Source organism: Pholis gunnellus (assembly GCF_910591455.1).
Source record: "Pholis gunnellus genome assembly, chromosome: 23".
Taxonomy (NCBI): Eukaryota; Metazoa; Chordata; class Actinopteri; order Perciformes; family Pholidae; genus Pholis; species Pholis gunnellus.
In genome coordinates, this window is record NC_136550.1 from 7822714 (window position 1) to 7843653 (window position 20940).

The 20940-nt window shown below is 42.5% G+C and overlaps 1 protein-coding gene across 1 annotated transcript in view; it reads right to left on the reverse strand.

Moving 5' to 3' along the window:
- Positions 1-20940, reverse strand: part of LOC306714295 (adhesion G protein-coupled receptor L3) — a gene marked incomplete at its 3' end in the record, with an annotated part of 114640 nt that overhangs the window by 11722 nt on the left and 81978 nt on the right. The window contains exons 13-16 of the mRNA XM_079184282.1: positions 16130-16339; positions 13575-13795; positions 8313-8379; positions 6148-6239 (exon numbers count right to left, since the gene is read on the reverse strand). Of these exons, the coding sequence (XP_079040408.1) occupies positions 6148-6239; positions 8313-8379; positions 13575-13795; positions 16130-16339 (590 nt within the window). The remainder of the gene's footprint in view (positions 1-6147; positions 6240-8312; positions 8380-13574; positions 13796-16129; positions 16340-20940) is intronic.

Here is a 20940-nt window from a genome sequence, read left to right on the forward strand (position 1 = left end):
TCCAGAAATATGAATTTATCTACTTGGAACTTATTCTGCTGTTAATTAGGCGACATAAAACTGGATATAATTACGGTAAAATAAATTGTTTCAATCATGTATCTATTAATTTCAGGTATTTCAAGTATTCATACTGCTTCTAGCTTATTATATCACACATTTTTCTGATATAGACTGCGCTGTGAAGATGCAGGTGCCATTCAAAACTAATCTTGCTTGTCACATCTGGAGGCTTGGTATATTTAAGACCAGAGTGCTGTGTGCACACTAATGTGGACTTCAACATGACGGAGTACTCCACAATAAGTCATGTTAATGGTTCAGGAAGGCATCGAGATGGATTTGGGTGCGGATTTGCTCATATGGAGGAGATAATGAAAGATGGAAATATGGGGAAATGGCCCTTCCAATTTTGTCTTACTTGATCTCAGGTTCATAATCCTGATAGCTGAGCGATATCACAAGAGCAAAACAACAAAAGAAAATAAGCAAAAATAAATCAAGTCACATAACAAAACATGGGGAGGCGTAATCAGAAAATGTGTGGCCACAAATACAATGTAGAAATTAAGACATTAAGAGGGAAACAATACACCAAAAAGGGAAAATGACTTATTGTTAAAGCTAAATTCACAGCATTCGCATCCAAACATCAGCCAGACATTCATACATTTTGGGAAGGGATTTGTTAGTGATTTACAGGAGATAAACCTCATTATCCTGGTTCACTGAAGTATCTAACTCCCCTCATAAATACTGGCAGACTTTCACATTTAAGCTGTTATAAATGGGCCAGGTGTGCGGCCAAATAAATGATTTATGAATTCACCAGGGCAACCATTAAACATAATTTTCCCAGGGCTGTCTTAATGACCTGGTGGGAGAGGTACTTCATCAAGACGACTGCCCCCGGAATGGACACAGAAACACAAGCAGTGGGCACAAAGAGAACAAAAATATTGTCCTCTAACGAGTGACAGTTTTGTTCGGCGAATGGTTTATGACGGAGACACAAGAGGTCATAAGTAATGCATCTGAGTGGACAGGATATGAAGAGGCTACGGCTCCTATCGCACATGGCTTATCTTCGTCTGGAGTTATCGGATACAAATATGGGGATGAGTTCGAGAGCTGCATGGAAGGAGCCTTGAGGCGAAACTTCAGAGACTGCATAACAGTCACGGAAAAACAGCTCACTTATAAATGAAGAAGGTGCATTTCAGTTGAGTTTTATCCTGTCAGGATCGCTGCATGCCTGACAGCTGCTAATACAACAGTTACAAAACCTCTCAGTTCATATTTTTGGCATCATTACGCTCAAAATTGTTTATGTACGGAGTAGTACTTGGTAAGGCAAATTATGTTATTTAGGAATAATTTTAATTAAATGTGTATTTTATTCAAATGTTAGAATGTTAAATATAGCATCTAAGCAATAGAAGTACTATCAACTGAGCTTTTCAGGAAACCATCTATTTATTTGAATGGCTGTGCAATATATAGATTTATTATCCATCTCTGAGGGTTGCAGCAGAGCACTTCTAGGCTTTTCAAGCACAAAAAGGAGACAGACGCTTTATTGTGCCAATTGTCGACAAGAATTCCACAAATTAGCAATTTTAAGCAGAGAACCCCTTCAGACTGTGGCATCAAATTACCACCAATTTCCTTCAAAATGACTTCATTTGCAGAGGTGCCATTCATTGCAATGTCACAGATCATTTATGCATGAGATTGCAATTGGTCAATTCAACCCGTTTCAAATGTGTATGAAGTCTTTTTATAGAGGAAAAGAGGAAGTGCTGTGATCAACTCGACAGGGTGTTAATTATTCAACCAAAGGTATGCTTAAAATGCTAATCACCTCAAAGTGTTCAAGACATCAAAGTTTTTGATGTTGGCATAGACGTTTTGTATCTTTGAAATCATCCTCGTTAGAAAAATTTCAATTGAAGTTTCTTATCTGTACGGTGAGGAAGCTATGCAAGCCAAAAGTCAAACCTTGCTCTAAAAAAAAAAAAATGTACAGTTCATTATGTTCTTAATATGCCATATTCAGAAACAAGTTTGGGATGTAAAACCACAATGGTGCAAAAGTCATGTTGTAATCCATAAATCACAGGGCAGCGGCTGTCTCTATTATAGGGTGAGGAAGGAAGAAACACATCAAACACAATATCAATTCTATTCTACATCCTCTACTGAGAAATGTTGCATCTTACCAGTGCCATTCTACAATAACACATCCATCATAATAACGGTAGCTAAAATGAAGAGGAAAAAGAAAAATGGAAGATGAAAAACAGAAAAGATGTTATAGATAAACACAGCCTCAGATAAGGAGGCAGGATGTGTGTGCTAATCAAAAGAAAAGAAAGGAGGGGAAGGAGAAAGAGATACACAGCGAAGAAGAGATGAAACGTTCATATTAAAACAAGGCGGCGTGATGAAATCTGAACAGAAAATGTGACATCAAACCATAAAGAGGAGGCAAACGGCAGAAATGTAACACAAAAGAAGACACATCTCATTAAACAGAGATAGATTGACGTAATTAACCCGTAGTATCATCATCATCAAACCGGTCCACCTTGGTGACTCGAAGGAAAAGCTCATTGGGAAAGCGCGGCAATAACCGACTGCTACACCACATTGGACACTGAATGTTATTTCAACCCATGTTAAAAACTGAAATACTTAATTTTCCATCATACTTACCGATTTCTACTCGTTTATGATGAAACGGACCACGACGTGACGTGTTTAGCGTCGCAGTATTTCTAGTAAAGCCATTCGTTCGATTTGTCGTGTGCTGAGAAATGGGTCTCGACGTAAACACCGTGTCAGATGAACGAGGGCTGACAACAGCGGTGCTACTTCATACTATTTTCCGATGGTCACGTGAAACATTGCAGACTGTTTCGGAGTGAGTGAGTCTTGGGGGGGGGGTCAGGAGGTCAGATTGTTTCGTACATTATGTGAGGCCAGTGTAATAAATCATACGGCACCGAGAACTCCAGCGGTCAATACTTCACTGCGGAACAAACAACGCAATGTATCTTGCGGCACCAAAAGACGGGCAACATACAGAACCGCCTTGACAAATGTTATCTGGAAAACGATTACAGCATTTTGGATCAACGCTTCGCTGAATGTACCTGCTGTTCTGGACCAGTCGTGGTCTGGAGCTCTATCAAAGTTCTCTGCGAAGCAATCTTTTTTTTTTCCCCCACACCATGCCTCAGTATATAAGCTAGAGAGCCAATCAAGGGGCTGCAGGAGGTCTGCCTGTATTTCTGCCAGCCGTTTGAATCACAGCAAGGGTTTAGTTTCGTAGTGGATGTTTGAGCTTGGGGCTGAATTTATGTCTTCAGTGTAAACGAGCACATGTTTCCGAGACTCCGTTGTGTTGGTGTCCAATAACAGATCCGCCGCCGATCAGAACCCTACTCTGTGAGCAGAGTGCTGACAGTTATTTCATTCAATAGGAATATATTCAGATCATTTGGACGTCAAGTCTTGATGGCTGTGAAAATGATCCCGGCATCTGCTTCACAATTCTCTTGTCATAAACTCAATTGCTCCAAAGTGCATACAAGTGATCTACATTTTCTTTGTTACACCCCTGAAATCAAACAGGACCAAAACACATAACCTGTTATTTCACAGAATGTTATTACAAACTAGGACAAAAGAGGTGACACTAAATGGCTTTCACCATGTAGCCACTTCGGGAAGATGTCAAGTTTGGATTGACCTATCATTAACATTGCAGGAAAGTATTTGGACCTGATTATAGCTTTGAAAAAGCATGGCAGAAAGAGCAGAACAGGAAATGGCGAGACCTTTATCGGATAGATGAGGAATAAAACAAGGATTGGGTTCCACCAGCTTTGCATTGATCATTAAAAAGTTTTTTGGGGAAAGTTCTTAGTCACCACTAGCCAGTTTCCAACTAAGGATTTACTACATTTAGTTGCACCGTTTAAATGTCTTAGCCGGTTAAGTCTTTCGTAATGTGTAAGTTGGTTGCGAGGAAACATTTGGAGCAAGAATTAGAACAGAAGGAAGTCACCGTAGCGTCCAGAACTCAGTAAACATTGGTATCCTGGCTAAGTAAGCCTGAACTTATGAAGAGCTGATGCAGTCGCCAACTTCAAAATATAGTAACGTCTGTATTTCTCAGAAGTGACACATCTAGTGAACATCGCTTCGTGTCATCTTGAGGTAACTGTAATGGCAGTGTGGGTCTCACTGTGGCCCCGCTCAAAGGCAGCACTTAAAAACCACAGCTCCACTCAGGAACATCCTGCAGTGAACTTGTGAGTGAAAAACAAAGTATGGTCTGACATGGTGCAGCTTAAGCATGCTATATCATGGCTGGCAGAAGATTGTTTTTGTTATGTGTGTATCACTGTGCCGAGAGCAGCAGGGCAGACAGGGCCGCTGTGCTGCTGAGACACAACCAGTGATGTGATGCCACAAAGAAACAGCCAGAGCGCCGGCCATAAAGTAGACTAATGTGTCCAGAGTGGCTTAAAAAAAGTCAGGGAGACAGCAAAAACAGAGCAGAGACCCTTATCTATCATAGCAAACGGGCAGAAAAACAACTTTACACCATCTGTAGAACGAGTCTGCACTGACACCAGGTAGCTGGAGCTTACAGCAAAGACAATGACCGAAAACGCTGTGTCATTCTGCAGGGCAAAGGGACCTGAAACACAACTTTTCAAACAGTTTATTCACATCCAGCCAGACAGGAGGAAACTTTCAGAAGTTTGACTGACGGTTTACCTGAACCAGTCTATAAAGTTAAATCTGTGGAGTTCAATGCACAAATGGTGGTATGTTTCCAACACTGCATGAGACTACAATACATGCAAAGTTTTAGCTCCTAAAGCTGCACTAACCAATAAGTTTATTGAGAGTAAAGGCCTTTACACAATGGGGGAGGCAAGGCGAATTATCAACACGAAAATGTATACTTCAAATACTATATGTATAGGGCTTTTATTGTGAAGGGTAAGAACAGAAGGAGTGAATCTGGTACGGTTGAAAGGAGTCGTATATGTAGTTTGCCGTCTTGGTGTTGTTGTTTCATAAATATAGATGCAACTGTTAAAATATATGGACGTGCGAATTAATCGCTTGAAAAAACGTCCCCGGCTGGTAAAGGCCTTAGGTCTGCACTTATTATCTCACAACACTAATGTAAATGTGATGGATCACACAACTAAAGCTGTTTGACTTTCGGTCTCGTCCGGAAATGAATGAAGTCCTTGCAGTATACAAAATACATCTAAAATCACATAAAAAAACAAAACAAGCAGCTGAAACTAATAGGAAATGTTTACGAGCTGAGACCTACCAAAGCAACACTGAAATAAATGTCACACGTACTGTGGATATACATCAAAGCATTAAAACTTGTACTCGCAAACTTGTAAACGCCAAAGAAAGTTTGAATCTGAGTTATATAATCATTATTGTCCCTCAAGCTTTCATATCATCTGGAAGCAGCCAGGCAAAGGCAGATAAACTGACTCAAACACACAATAAGCGCGCACACACACACGTAAAATATGAATATTCATTGGTGGCATGTTGACATCAAGATAACACCAGGTCAGGTCTGTCAGATTGTCTCCTGGCCTTTTCCTGTGCAGACAGCAGAGTTCTTCAGATAACGGTGGGGACGCAATAGAATACCTGTTTGATTTTAACCCTGCCTGACACAACCTTTCAGCTTAATAGGAGACGCTTACCTTGCAGGCTCAGACTCCCAGACCCTTGGGTTGGGTGTTCACAACCTTAAGTGCTTTTAATGAGGTTTTCGAAATAGCAAAGGAGGGGAGGGGGGGGGGGGGGGGGCGGCGGAAAGAAAGTGTGAATTGCTCGGAAACATCGGCTTGAATACAAAGCAACGTCCCAATGGTTCTCTTTAACCGGGGCTTCATTAAACTGAGAGAAACGAGAGGAGAAGTTGGCTCAAATTGAGTCGTACTAGATACAATTCAGCTGTCAGAGTGCTTTTGGTGGAAGCGAGCGAGTCACATTGAAACATTCTTTCCATCTGTAACAAATGTCATAAGGAGTGCTATTTCTGGACGACTTTAATGGATATCTGGGTGATGTGAGTGCTCTTACTTGATGTTGTCCAGGCAACCGGAGTCTGGTTTCAATATGGCCGTGTGATGGAACATCTTGTAGAGAGCGATGCCCAGGAAGATCACATTGAGCTGAGGGACAGACAGAGATACAGAGAGAGAGCGAGAGAGAGAGGTTTTATGTTTCCTGCTTCAGTTCCATTCATTTTAAATCAGAGCACTTTGTAGCACAGAGCTGGAACGCTGCAGCCAGAGTTGGTTTCCCACTTTGCCAAACAGAGCACAAAATCCTATGAAACCTCTATGGTGGTATAACAGACTAAACAGCGAACGGTGAGACACGACAGCTGCATACTTGTATGAGGGAGCCTTTCCGTCTGACTTATTCAAACTTGTCTCACACTTAGAGACAAGCACAGGGAATAACTGCCACTGCTGCCGAGTTCGTCGACATTTCTTTCCCTTTTCTTAAAGCAAACACTGACCACTTTGAGTAACTTCTATTCACATTATAATGCATTATAATACTGATTATAATGCATGATAAGAATACTATTATGTATTACAACTATGGGAATTATAACACCAAATAAAGTCAGTGAGTGGCCAGCAATTATGGAGTTTTATGATGCTTGACCTTATTAGTCATTACAAATGCTTTTTTTATGTGTTATGATTACGGTTATAAATCACTACGAATAATACTATTTATACAGTGCTATAAATAGATTACAACGCATTATAAGTATGATCACAGTGCATTACATGGGTGTTACATTTTTGTAAAATACTTGAGGTACTTTTCACATTTATAACATTTATTATGTCCCCTGCTACATGACAAGCAAAGACAGCATTTAATGAGCATATCATTTCATTAACACTTTAAATGTGCCTATTTACTCTAACATAGGACAATCATTTACCTTTAAGTGAAGTACTATATTTTTTTATGTCCCAGATTTCTTATTCAAACAACTAATTAAACACAGAATTTGAGTAAAGCACATCTCAATGAGTTTGACTCCTGAATATAAAAAAAAAACGTACGTTGAACAGACCCACTGTTGTGTATCTCTTTTTTTTTTTATTTTTCTGTGTTAGTGATCACAGAAATAGATGAGTCAAATCCGGTCGCAGCAGGGGGGGATCTTTTCAGAATGATTTCACTTAATTTACTGATGCTCACAGTTGGAATTAAGCTTATATGAGGTGAGTATTATTTAAAACACGCCATTTTAACCGCTTCAAATGCTTCTTTGCCCAAACCCTCACCAAATTTCCCAGGGGACAATTGGATCAGAGCTCTAGCCTTCTTTTCAAAATAGATTTTCTTGTTTATAAATCTAAGAGAGAAAGGAGTGAGTCATGAGGCACACAGAGATGCATTGTGAATGATTCCACCGAACTGGAGCATGAAAGCGCATTATGCATGTTGGGATTTAGCATCCAGCTGAGCAGGAAGAGTTGTGTTCAGAATTGTTAGAATTTCACAAGTTGGGACCGACCCGTGGGACAATACAATTGTCACATTTGGAGTTGTTGAGGACATTTACGAGTTGATTTACTGATTCCCAATATTAATTATGATCGCTGACTGGTGTCTTGGAAAATAAATAGCTTGTGGCACAGCAATATTTACAGCTTTGCATTAGCTTAAACAGTTAGAAGAACATTCTGACATCAGATTTAAAGCAGAGGGATCAATAAATGAGATATTTCATTCGAAAATTGGGGCTGTCCTAGTTGGAAAAGACACAGAAAGTGTGTGTGTGTCTTCACTGCATACTGCTTGTGTATCTGCACCCAAAGCTGTCTGTGTGCCTGCGAGGAGGAGATGGAGAAAGGTAGTAGAGTACGAGTTGGAACAGGAAGAAAATCAATCATAATCGCAGTGCGGATTACTCCAACACTGCATACTGAGCAGAGTTCACTCTCTTTCTCTCCCCGCCCCCCCCCCCCCCATCCCCCAATAATTGTCTTAGCCGGTGACTGCAGCAGGGTGACAAAATGCAATATATTTCCTACACCCCTCATTCGTTTTTCTGGACGGCTCCGTGCCCGGCGGTGGCATATATGCTCAACAGGGCAGAGAAAATAGGGAGGATAGGAGCTCGAAAAAGGAATGGCGGCGGACCATTTAAGCGATGACCCGCAGGCTAAGTAGGGTTAATGAGCAGAAGGGGTGGATGGGGTAACGCTTACCATAATTATCAAGGTTGCTGGTCCTATGAAACTCCAAATGAAGTAGGTGTCCAGGCGAAGCCAGCAACTGCAATGAAAGAGACAGAGTGAGAGGAAAAGGGGGATGGGGGTATACAGAGAGAGAGAGAGAGAGAGAGAGAGAGAGAGAGAGAGAGATTTGAGGTTATAGCTTCGTTCTCATGCTCAGAGGATATACATCAAGTAGGAGGCTGGAGTGACACAAAGGAATAGGTACTTCAAAACATAGATTGCCGCAAGGGGCTTGGAGAATTATGGCCATCAGTAAGAATTTGGAGCAAAGGGGGCTTTCAGTGGCAATGACAGCAATAATGATGGGCTTTCATAGCCAAACAGGTGTACTATCAAAGACAAAGAAAAAAAAACGGAGCGGGATGCAGCTAAAACTGTAAAGGATCTACCCTAAAGGCTGGGAGTGACCAGACTCTAGTACGATTCGGTTTCAATTTGTCGGGTTCAGATTGGAAATTAACATTACAAATGATAATTTATGGACGATTCAATTGGTTCTCAATTGAATCCTAGCTGCATCACTCCAAAAGATATTGGATTGACCTTGACCCTGACAGACATGGTCACACACAGTCCTTAAGCACTCAGCAGAGTGTCTTACATGTTCATGTTAACTGCGATGACTCTCTACAACCGCTGTAACGATGTCAAGAACTAAATAACACACTCTCCTGACCTCCAGTCATATCAACACAGAGCAGATAGTCAATTCTTCTTTGCTGAGTGGAACTATATACAGACCAGGAGGGCCGGTGGAAGGTGGCAGTGCCCCTTTTGAAATGGCAAGAACAAAAAAAACTTGATTCATGACCTGTGGTTGAATTATTAATCTTTTAATCTCCGCTGCTGCAGCAGATAGACGCCTCCATATTTGGCCACTGGAAAATTACAGTTCATAAGAGACGTGTTGTCATTCAGGCTGACGGAGTGGAAGTAGACAAGTATTAGCTGTAATTCAACAGCATATTAATGCAAATTGAGATTATGAGGGAACACACCACTGGACCTTAGACAGTGACTGGTGTAAAAAGTGTAGAAGACAAAAACACAACAAAGAAGAAAAGAAAATATCTTTGTCTTGAAATGGCACACTGCCTTAAATTCTGATTGCTGAGGAAAGGTTAGGTGTCCCCTTTTCCATAAAAACCTATTCTGAAAGCAAAAGACACAATGATCCGCGATATCATGGATGCTATTGTGGACCCATTCTCTTTGAGGAAAAGCAGGATTTACAGAGAAATAGCCTAAAAACCTCAACCGCAATAGACAAGTTTGTATGGGTTTCACTTTTTGTCACCAAAGAACCCGCAGACAAATGAGAGAGAATACTGTATATGAAGTGACAAGACAAAAATTGACTGGGCTTTTGTTGTTCCTGGGACTTGATATGTCTCCCCCTCACTGATATCAATGGATGAGAGGAGGAAACACAGAAAAACACATATGGATGCATAAAGAAGTGAATACGCGCAAACAAAAGACACACAACATGCACAGAACTCTGGCTGCTCATCAAAGCACATGCTCGGAACGTCGCGGTTTTAAATTATGCTGAAGGTTTCTATTGTTGTTTTTTTTGCCTTCTTCTTCTTCAGATCATAGAAAGATTTAAAGACGTGGTGGGCGGTGGGAGCTGCGGGCTGTTATTTTTTTCTGCCTTCTCTACCTCCTCTTCTCCACTTGTGTCATGGTTTGGGCTTTTGGAGCACATCTAGTTTCATCTACCCCCCTGGTGTGCTTCTTTGTGCACTATTCCATTAGTAACCAAGCAATAAAAAAAACATAAACGTGTGCCAGTCAAAACACAAGCCAAGCTCGTGCCAACAGTGTTCTGGCATTCTGCAGCGATCTGAGACAGGCTGTCCTTTGAGCCATGGCAGCTTAATCTGGAAAGAAGTCGTTGCAACAGAGATAGTCATTTCATTGGCGTGACAGTGTGCCGATGACCAAGAGTGTGAGTCAAGCAATGTGAAATGATTGCGCCAAAGGAGATCACCAGCTGCCTTTTGGTTTGGTCCTGAAAGCACATTGTGCCTAATGAAACAAAAAACTGTTAGATCACATCGCCGGTGAAATTGTGCAAATATTTAACAATATATCTATTTAAAAAATGACGAAAGATCAGTTTCTTCAATTTATATCATCTTCTCTTCATGTAAAACAAAGGTATGATGAATTTCAACCAATAATATCATGAGATCCATTCATCGATCAATCAATCTATAATTTTTAGCGACAAGGGAGGTACTCCAAATCGCACTATATTAGACCGGCAATGCTAAATATTTGATTTAAATCCCCCTTGTAACTATACAGCACTCAAATATTTCACTGGGGAATACTCACAGTCCACTGGGACTTAAAGAAGTGTGCATGGTGTTTGGCAACACTGATGAAAGGTACTCATCAGGAAACACACTGGAGCAATGAGCCAGCAAACACCAGGAAAGACGATCAAGAAAAACTGTATTGAGCAACTCTAAAGGAGCCACTAATGTACAACGGACGGAGACAGCCAAAGGCGTCAGGAAGCTACTTTTTGGTAGCCTTGCTAGCTCTACAGTAAGAAGCTAACTAGTGAAGAAGCCTAACTGCCCTTGAGAAAACCATGGTTTATATTGTATAAACCATTGTATGCAAACATTACGAAATATGAGTATGAGAGTAACAAACTAACTTTTAGCACGCCAACTTCCTTCCAAAATATATGTTTGTTCATTTTCTTGAATTTCTACATTACAGTTTAAATTTACAGAAGAATATATTTCAAATTGTGTTTTGTGTGGTTGTGTTGACAAGCAGACACAGTCAAACAATAGTGTGGTCTTAAGATAGCTAACACAGCCAATAGTTTGATTGTGTCCTAATGTCAAAATACAAATAACTACAACAGATTTCAATATGTACTAATAAATGTAGTAAACAAATTTGGCCTTGCAAATGTTTTATAAGAAATAAAAATGCATTCAACATGTTTGTTCGGCCTAAAGGATACAATGGTAATGGGTGAGAGGCACTGAATGTTTACCACCATTATTCTTCATGCTCAGTGGAACACACTGGACAGTTCCTGAGTTTACAGGTGGCTTGATGCATTGCTTTCATTAAACTGGAGAAATTGCATGGGATCCCGCCCCTTGTTTTGCTGACCACCAGATGCCTTCACTGGACTCGAGTCAAGTTCCTTGCTCACAGGCGGCATTTAGAATAATCACTCAGAGTAATTGGTCCTACTACTTTCTTTGGTTGATCTCAGCCTTTGAACAGGTGACTTCACAAGCTTGCTGAGCTTCAGGCTGCTGTGGCCTTTTTTTAAAAATGTGCTCAGTTATTACGAGACACTGGGGCTCAGCTTCAGCCATCTACTAAACCTGGGTCGCTTGCTGGATATGTCTGCTGAAAGTGATAACACCTATGATCGCGCTGCTACGGTCCCCAAATCAATTTGCAGCGGGACTACGTGCCCTCCCCCACCTTTTGCTATTCACCACGTATCACGCCTTGTCCTTTCCCTCATCCTTCAATGGCTGAGTATAATTGTCCCACCGGTGGCAGGCTTTAATTATTCACATGATGCCAAGGCTCAGGCGGTGGCAGCTATCACCTCATCCATCACCAAGAACTATGGCTCCGCCAATCTGCAAATGCACTGTCTGTCAGTTGCGTTGTGTGTAGCAATGTGTGTGTGTGTGTGTGTGTGTGTGTGTGTGTGGGGGGGGGGGGGGGGGTGTGCCATTTATGATAAACATCTTTTAAGCAACCTGCTGATGCTGGTCTTCATTATTTTCAGATGGGTTTGAGATTAACAGAGAGGAATGGAGGCCAATCCTCTGTTTGGCACTACACTGCTTTATAGACCACTTTGTATTTCAGGGGAAAGAGCTTATGTAGCTTCTGTAGAAAATACAAAAAGGCAGTGGCCCATCTTTTTGTTAATCTCCTGTCCTTTTCTCTCTCATTCACTCTCCATCTCCCTGTTCATGCTCACTCTCCTCCCCCCCCCCCCTTGCTCTTAATCTGTCCATGCCTGTGCTGTAATTTGTGCATCCTAAAATGCTGAAGACATTAACCATAACAGCCCGCCATTCATCCAGCAATACCATATCCCGAAGTGAGCATTTTTCACTGTCAAAACCATGTCAATTCAGCAGTGGGGAAATGTACGCAGCTCGAGTAACCGTTCGGCTTCATTAAAAGTTGATGATGAGCAATGGCTACTGGAGCGTCATCTGCAAGATTGTTAAAGCTCCTAAAACCAACACAAACTGTGGTCACGTTGTTAGCAGGGCCTTCTGTGGCTGTAGATACAGTACACACAGAATGGTTGTTCGGGGTTTTTTTGTTGGCTTCCTGCTCCCCACTAAACCCCGCCAGATCAGGTTGTAGACACAATGTCATGAGATGACTACATCAACATTGCAGTAAGTTGCTTTTGGTATCCATGTCAATTGAACATATTCGACAAACTGTGTATTTCGGTTACACTGAGAGACCGGAACTTTAGTCTGGAACTTATTTCTCATATATCTACATTTGCAGACAAACCAAAACGTTATGCACTTGCAATCGTACCATTAATGACCGGGAGGATGAAGAGCAGTGTACATCTTATTCCAGACACCTATTAGCTAGGAAGAAGTCTGCACTAAAAGGTACAGAAAATAATAGGGTGATAGAAATGGGGTTACTCCTTTCTGAGGGAAACCTGTCTAATGGATATTCACCGATGCTCAGTGAATGCTAGACATACACCGATACAATTTAAAGTAATTGATACGTTGCACTATACAATAGTGAAAGTAACAGTAATGTATCACTGTGTAACGAATGTAAGAATCTAGCTGGCACCCTCACACACCGATTCTGGACATGCCCCAACCTCCAGCCATTCTGGACTTCTGTATTTGATTTTTACTCAAAAGCATTCGAGGAGCAATGGGAGTCTGACCCCCTTGTGGCCAGTCTGGGTTCTGTGAGTGACACTGGTCTAAACTCTTGAAGTATCTGGGCACTGCAGTGGCTAAAATAAGTATTTTGCGATGATGAAAGATGGATGCTTTGCCTTCATTTGAGGTGTGAGGTGAGGCGATTGCTTTTACGTACCAATGTAGACTGCTTTCACCGATAATAAAAATGATAAATATATAAAAAAGGTACCTTCATATGATTTTTGTTTGTGTATAAGACCTCATTTTTAATTGCGAAACCTAATCCAGCTGCGCATGTACTCACACTCGGTCGGTGCCGTAACTGCGGTAGTCCACTGCGGCAGAAACGGCCACAATTAGCGCGGGAACCCCGTAGCCCACCAGGTAGAAGTAGCGCCGCCGAGAGTGCTCGCTCTCAAACACCTCCACCAGCATGATGTAGAGCTGCACGCCCTCCAGGAACATCCATGTGAACGCTGCCAGGAAGAAGAAGTGGAGCAGGGCGGCGAAGACGGCGCAAGCGATCTGGTAAAGGTTTATAGACACAAATGAGAGAGATAAACAGGGAGGGAGAAAAAAAGAAGGGAGATGTGAGTATTCACAGTTTAAAACATTTGAATCAAATCAGTTTTAATGCGTCGCTAGAGGGCATAATATGACTTGCGAAATGTGTCCTCCAAGTGACTAGAACTGAGCAGCGTTTGCTGACCTCTGCAGATTTGTGTCTTCCCAACAATTAGCATTGCTAAGCTTTGTTTGGCTGAAGTGATTGGATGTTTGCCTGTAGTGACTGGCAGGAGAACGCTGCAGCTACTGAGCCCATGTGGTCTTGTTTGCTGTGGCTGGCATGGATGACAGAGAGATATGAAGAAGCGAAGTCAACAGTCCAAGAGCCATTTGGAGCTCATTGCATTTACACGGCGGCCAGGTGTGAGCACACAACGTCGTGACACACTGCCTGAGCTGGTAAGAGATACGCATATGCAAGACTAGACTACAGCAGACTGTCGCGTGTATGCACGTGACCACACACCTTCGTACAATAATAAGATACAGTACTTACATGGATTGATCTAATTATTGGCACAGTTGAACATAACTAGCGTACATTGTCACTGAAACGGATCCAATTAAATAACTAAAAGGTTGAGTGGACATTAATTGCAGTCCAGGAGAGTGATCTTAGAGCCAGGCGGTGAATCTCTACCCATAAAATGTTATGGAAGGGAAAAGTTGTAGGGCCGAAGCATTATCTCTAACTCTCCAGGGAAGTAGCTTTGCGGCTAAACTACGGCCTGTGAGCTTTGGTTCTGATAGTTATGGTGATATTTGCAGAGCAATAAATAGATGTGATTTGATAGCGTGAGGCTAAAAAGTAAGGACATGTCATTTCTTTCTCTATGAACTTAGTATTTCTATAATAATTCACCTGCAGCTATAACACAGTTGTGACCTGTCATACAATTATTGAAAAAGACTATTAGCAATAAGATATATTCCAGTGTCTGACCCCGTTATAAATTCATAGACACCGAAATAATTTCATACTGTGCACAGACAATCACTCCAGCAAAGCTAACAGTGCACTCATCCTCATTAGCAAGCAAGAATGGCATGTTTGCGAGAAGCGGTAGGTGGAATAAAGCCCTCCGCCAACTTGTATACATGTAATGGCTCCACATTTGTCTACAGTGTGAGTGTTGAGCACACACACTTGAAGATGACTGTGCAGTGACAGCATGCCTCCACCTGCCACCACAGCTGAGCTCTTACAGCAAAGCAATGCCATCCAGGCTGAAGTTATTATACGAGAAGACGGCCTAGTGTATTGAACAGTTTAATCCAGATGCATCTGAAGTGTTAACAAATTGGAAAAACTGCACAAGGCGGTGGTTTGGGGAGTGAACGGATGAATTCATTTCAGTGAGTATGTGCAATAGAACAATGATCGAGATATGAGGAGGTGAGTTGGCAGGTGTGTGGTGTGTCTGCGTATGTGAGAGTAATTGCAAGGGTATGTTTGCTTCTGTGCAACTAGGGGGACCAAGAGAGAGTGTTTGTTGAATAAAGAGCATCCAATTCTTCCCTTTTCTGTATTTCTTCTCAGTGAGCCTGGAAGAATCAAAAGAGTTCAGGGCCACTGGCACTCTCTGGGAAGCACCACTCACAGCACAGCAGGCCACCAAAGGTTATGTTTTCTAAAAAAAAATAGCTTGGCTCTTAAATCTAGAGGAGATGGTGAACACTCCTCAGTGAAGGTTAATACAAAGCTTTCAGAGAGCCCTCCGAGCAGCCTCTAAGGATCATGTATTTGGGGCAAAAGAAAAGTGATTTTCAACAAATTTTGTGATTCAGGATTTGTTTTTTGTGCAAGGAGCAAAGAGAGGGGCATGTCTCTATTTTTTTTTTTTCATCTAGGCACTTCAATGCACCTCTTACTGACCAGATGTTCCAAATACTGCTACCCGAGTGTCTACATGGACTAAAAGAAGTAACAATATCACATCCATATTGGCCATCATTTTCACCTTTTTAACGTCGCTATATTCTTGGCACATCAATGCCATCCTTGCCTGGTCCTTGAGTATTGGTCCTCTCTTGGCAGGTTAGTTGCGGGACCGTATACTTTCCATTTTGTAACAACGGATTTAATGGAGCTCCGTCAGATCATGTTAAGCTTAGATGCACACAGGTGGACTTATGATATTATATTACATTTCGGCCAATGCATCCCCCTAAATGCTGCACACTGTACCGTTAAAGTTGGTCACTGTTTTGCAGTACTTTGTGCAGCGTGCTAAACGCAACAGTGCTAAATAAATCGATACTTAAGTAAGTATCCATCAGCGGTAGTCTTACCGGCTGGTCACCCCGATTGATCCCCACGAGGAACAGGGACTCGGCGATGAACAAGCTGATGCAGAGGTTCTTATGGATGGTGTTACGATCACTCTGGAGGCCGCGGAAGAAGCAGAAGGTGAAGAGGCTGATGAGCAGGCAGACCAGAGACAGGAGGATGCCGACCCAAGTAATGACATCGAGAAGCATGTCATGGACGGGGTCTGTGTTCTGCAGGGGAGGTGATGAGAGAAAGTGGTCAACAACGTCTGGTCCATTGTTGGTTGTCATCATACTTTTAATATAGTCTTATTATTGCACCCACAACCACATTTCAAATTAAAACATGAACATACAATCAATTCAGCATTCTGTTCCGGCAAACAACTCAAAAGCTTCTACTTTCATGATTTATTTAGTTTTTAGTTTTCGGGTGTAAAGTGCATGCCGCCATCCAATAAAGCGCGACAGAGCAAGTCACAGGTGGCAGATATGAATCATGAATTAGTCAGTGTGAATCAATCTAAAATTCATTCATTTTGGTCAGGCAACAAAGTGAGCGGTCCAAAGGGCGGCAGGTGTCTCAGACCAACACAGCATAAATACTATCAAAACCACAACATGGTCAAGCTCTCACTGATCCTTTTAGATTATTTTCTCTTCTCAAATAGTAATTTGCTACCACAGCCAGTTTTGGGCACTAAAACGCCTTTTGCTGACAGTAAATTTGTGCCTTTACGGGAGAGATAAGGATCAACAGTGATTCCACTGCAGCCATGAAAGAAAATTTACATCAGTCCATAAAAGCAAAGTGCACATAGGGGTACTTGGACAGAAGTGGGAAAAGGCAACACACACTAAAAACAGCAGAATCTGCAGAATGACTGACTTCTGTGGCCTTAAACACATGAAGGCAAAGACATTACAAGTGACATGCTGCCAAGATCCTGCCCAGGGTAAAACCTAGGACTGTTAGGATCGGAGCTTTATTAGCAATGTGTAATAGGTGGCATCTTGTCACCTATTACAGCCCCAGGGCCATTCTTGCTTGATCAGCAAACTTCACGGAAATCCCCCAAAAACAGTGATTCCCAAACAGGGTATCTTGTACCCCATTGGGTACCAACATTGAGTAGTAGCTCAACTAATGTGATGGAATAGAGATTACAATTAGATAAAAAAAAATTAAAAAAAAGATAATGAAACACCTAAAAGTAATATATACACATTTAAAACACATAGCTAAAAGTAATGGATAAATAATTAAAATAGTTCAAAGTATTGGATACATTGTTGAAATGACCATCGACTGCTGCTCCGAGCGGTCGCAGTGCAACGTTCAATTGTATACAAACACTGTAGTATCCACTTAAAATCATTAATAGTTAAATAATATCCAGTTTAAAATAATTCCAAGAGAACACGGCAGGTGGTGTGTGCATGGTGGGGTTCTTGATTTATCTGACACGGCTGTTGCGGGTACATCTGAAGATTCAACTGTGCACAAGCACACGTCAGCGAAACAGATGCCCGGGTTCCCTGTGCAATTCACATATGGTATCAAGGACTGCGCTGTCATGTGAGCATTTTCTATCATGCTACCAAGTAGGGAAGAAAAGACTTGCCAAGACAGACGCTAAATAATGACACAGGCTTAAATAAGTGTCTCCTATGTGTAAAACATGGGGCTAGGCATCAGAGAGATAATTACTGTATGCAAGCACTTTGGGCAGCTTTTAAGGCTTCCTAATTTCCCAAAGGGATCGTCCTCTTTTTCATCCTGCTGGGCTTTGATTCAAAGAAGGGAGGGATCGAGTGAAGGTGGTGGTGTGGGAGGGAGGGGGGGGGGAAATCTGCCAACCTCCAGACAACTGACTATCATTCCTGCTGGGACTCAAGTACCATCTCGGTACAACTTTTAAATGCTGAATTGACGACTACGTCTGAATGCTAACGAAGTTCAAATAGGAATTTATTTAAACACAGAAGAATGCTGCATACTTAATGGCAGACGGCTGATTAGCATTGACAGACAGTTAAAAATAACACAGCACAGGTGAAAGCAAAGATAAACTCCTTTTAACTGTGTAGACATCAAGGACCGACACCGTATATTAACTACCAGACGTCAGAGAGCAGTTTGGCTGTTTGACATCAAAGGTGTGCACGCAGCCTTGGCCTTCAGCAAATAATGCATGACTCTGAGCTGTAGCGTTGGACAAACCCAAGGAAATGTTTACTTACGTTGAGAAATAACGCCGCAAAAGCATACTATATGTCTAATATGTCTCTCAAAACAAGCACCTCTTTAAATCATATTTCGACCACAGTCAGCAGTATTTTCCGCGGGGGGGCAGGGAGAGACAGACGATCAACAGCCACGGGTGTTTATGTCTTTTCTTCTCCACACCAGTCAAGTCAGAGTGAGGAAACTTGGGGGGATGACGTATTGCACAAAAGCCTTGTTTAGTGGCAGCTCAGCTAATGCTAGCAGAGAGGGGAACAGATGCTGATCATTAAGGGGCTCTGGTACAATAACAGCCGCAGTGCTCCTTGAGTCTGGGGAGTGCGCTCTTTTGATTTTCCTGCCTGATGAGCCGTTGTGTATTCGTTGGAGGGCTGGGCTGGCAAGATGTTACATAGAGCAGACGTCTGTCTGCTTGTGTGTGTACGTCTGATTTCAGGGCCCTTACTTTAGAGGGGGGCATACAGTACAGCATGTCCAGAAGTATTAGTATGTTATATCATAAAAAGTCATGTTATAGTATGGCAAAGAAAGGAAACAGATGTCGTTTGTGTTTGCATGCTCTGTAGGTACGTTATGCATGTGACACATAAGTCTGTTTTCAGTCCGCTGCATTACAAAGGGTATTGATGCGGTGGGTGGTACTAGCTGCGGTGCAGCGTGAGGGGGCCCTAAGGTCTCCCGGGCTAGCGAGCTGTGCACTGGCTGCAGGCTCTATCCATCACAATCTCACATTCAATTGGAGAGGGGCCAGGTCAGAGAGAAAGAGAAGGCAACAGAGCAAGGGAGAAAAGGAGACAAAGCTATAGAAACAGAGAGAGAGAGAGACGGGTGTGGAGTGTATCTACACCTGGGTGATGGATTTACTGAGGAATGATTTCTTTGTTCTGGGAGGTGGATGATGGCTGAGACGACGCCGGCCACAATGTCTCTGCTGAAAAGTTTCCTTTTACTCGCGGCTCTGCTCAGGCAGGTTGGCAATTGGCAAATGTTCTGCAGAGCCTCTGCACCTAACCTCGCACCGGACAAGCCTCAACGATGGGAATCAGTCGAGGGGTCTCTGAAGTGAGCGGACGTGATTTTCTCTGAAATCCACTCCGCTGTGTCGCAAGGGCGGTCGAGTCATACAGCATCCATGTTACTTAGCAGGGCGAGGCACATTTATTCGATTTGTCTTCCAATCTTTCCCTTCTACATTTGTCTCTTATTTCTTAAACACACATATTTTTCATTCCAGACGGATGCCTGAGGAGATTGGCTTTGCCCCTGATCTGCTCGCACGCAGCACAAAATAAGGTTTCCTGGCATTCGAGCAGTCTGACAAAGAGGTGCAGAGGTTTCTCTGCACACTGGCCAGTACGACCGAGCCGTCTGAACTTCACCTAACATCTTACACATCTATTAGCCGTAACATTCCATGTCCAAAGCCACGAGTCTCCTGAACCAACTCTCGGAAATGCGTGACAGGGTGACGCGGTGAAGAGAACAGAGCTTCAATCCTTTATACCCCGAAGAACCGCTCTCAGCATGGGGCCATGAAGCCAATCCAATTAAAATGCATAAATCTCGCTATATGCCTCCAGAGCTGGGCTTTGACTCATGAAATACGGTCCGGCAGGGCAGACAGTTTGCGCTGAGGGGTAGTGGCCCACTGCGGGGAGTCATGTGACAAGTTCACCTCCGGTATGACCGAGGATTTATGATCTGCACAGGGATGAGGAACAGTTGCAGAGAGGGCATATGAATCAGGGGTGCTGGCAAATTCGTCACATTTTAAAAAAGGGCTTGGGGAGAGATTCCGGCTTGCTTGGCGGGAGATGACATTCAACACATGCAGCTAATGTCACACTGTGTTCTAAGCTACAATAACTATGATCAAACTTTCTGTTAACCTGGTCTCCGTCTTCTCTGTATGAACAGACTCCCTAGCTGTGTGTACAGTACCGTGCACACAACACGGTGAAATACACAACTAACCTTGACTGTCCTTTCTCATCATAGCTATTGTCTGATGGTGCCGGGGTGGAGATGTTCTTTAAAGACAGTGATTAATGTTACCCAAATATCACCCTCTCCATCATCCAGTGGGATGTGCCATTGATTTATACGAACTGGTCTGTCGGGAATAGTGCCACTTACCAGTAGCTCCATGCCTCCCTGGGGCCTATCTCAGCACACGCATCTACTGCGTAAATAATAGCCTGTAGGTGGAACCACAGCAGGTCTATATTTGTTGAGCTGGGGCTTATACTCTTGCCCATATTTAAAACATTTGTTTTAATCTCAATGCCCACTAGCTATCTTCACAAATGGCGGACTTGAATTCAAAAGGAGAGGGTTCAGTAAAGAGCTTAAGGAGCTGGAATAGGCATGAACCATTAGAAAACCTATGTTTTCGAAGCAGATCCTGATGATATAGTAGCCATTCATGGTTTGCTGTTGTGACATTGACAGAGCTTCTGCATCTGCTGAAGCGAGACCAAGTGACCCAGAAAGGTCCAAGTGGAATGAATGTATTTAGGATTTAATACCTATCAAGCATCTTCAATTGGAATGAATGTGTGTCGGCTCAGAAACAGGACATCTC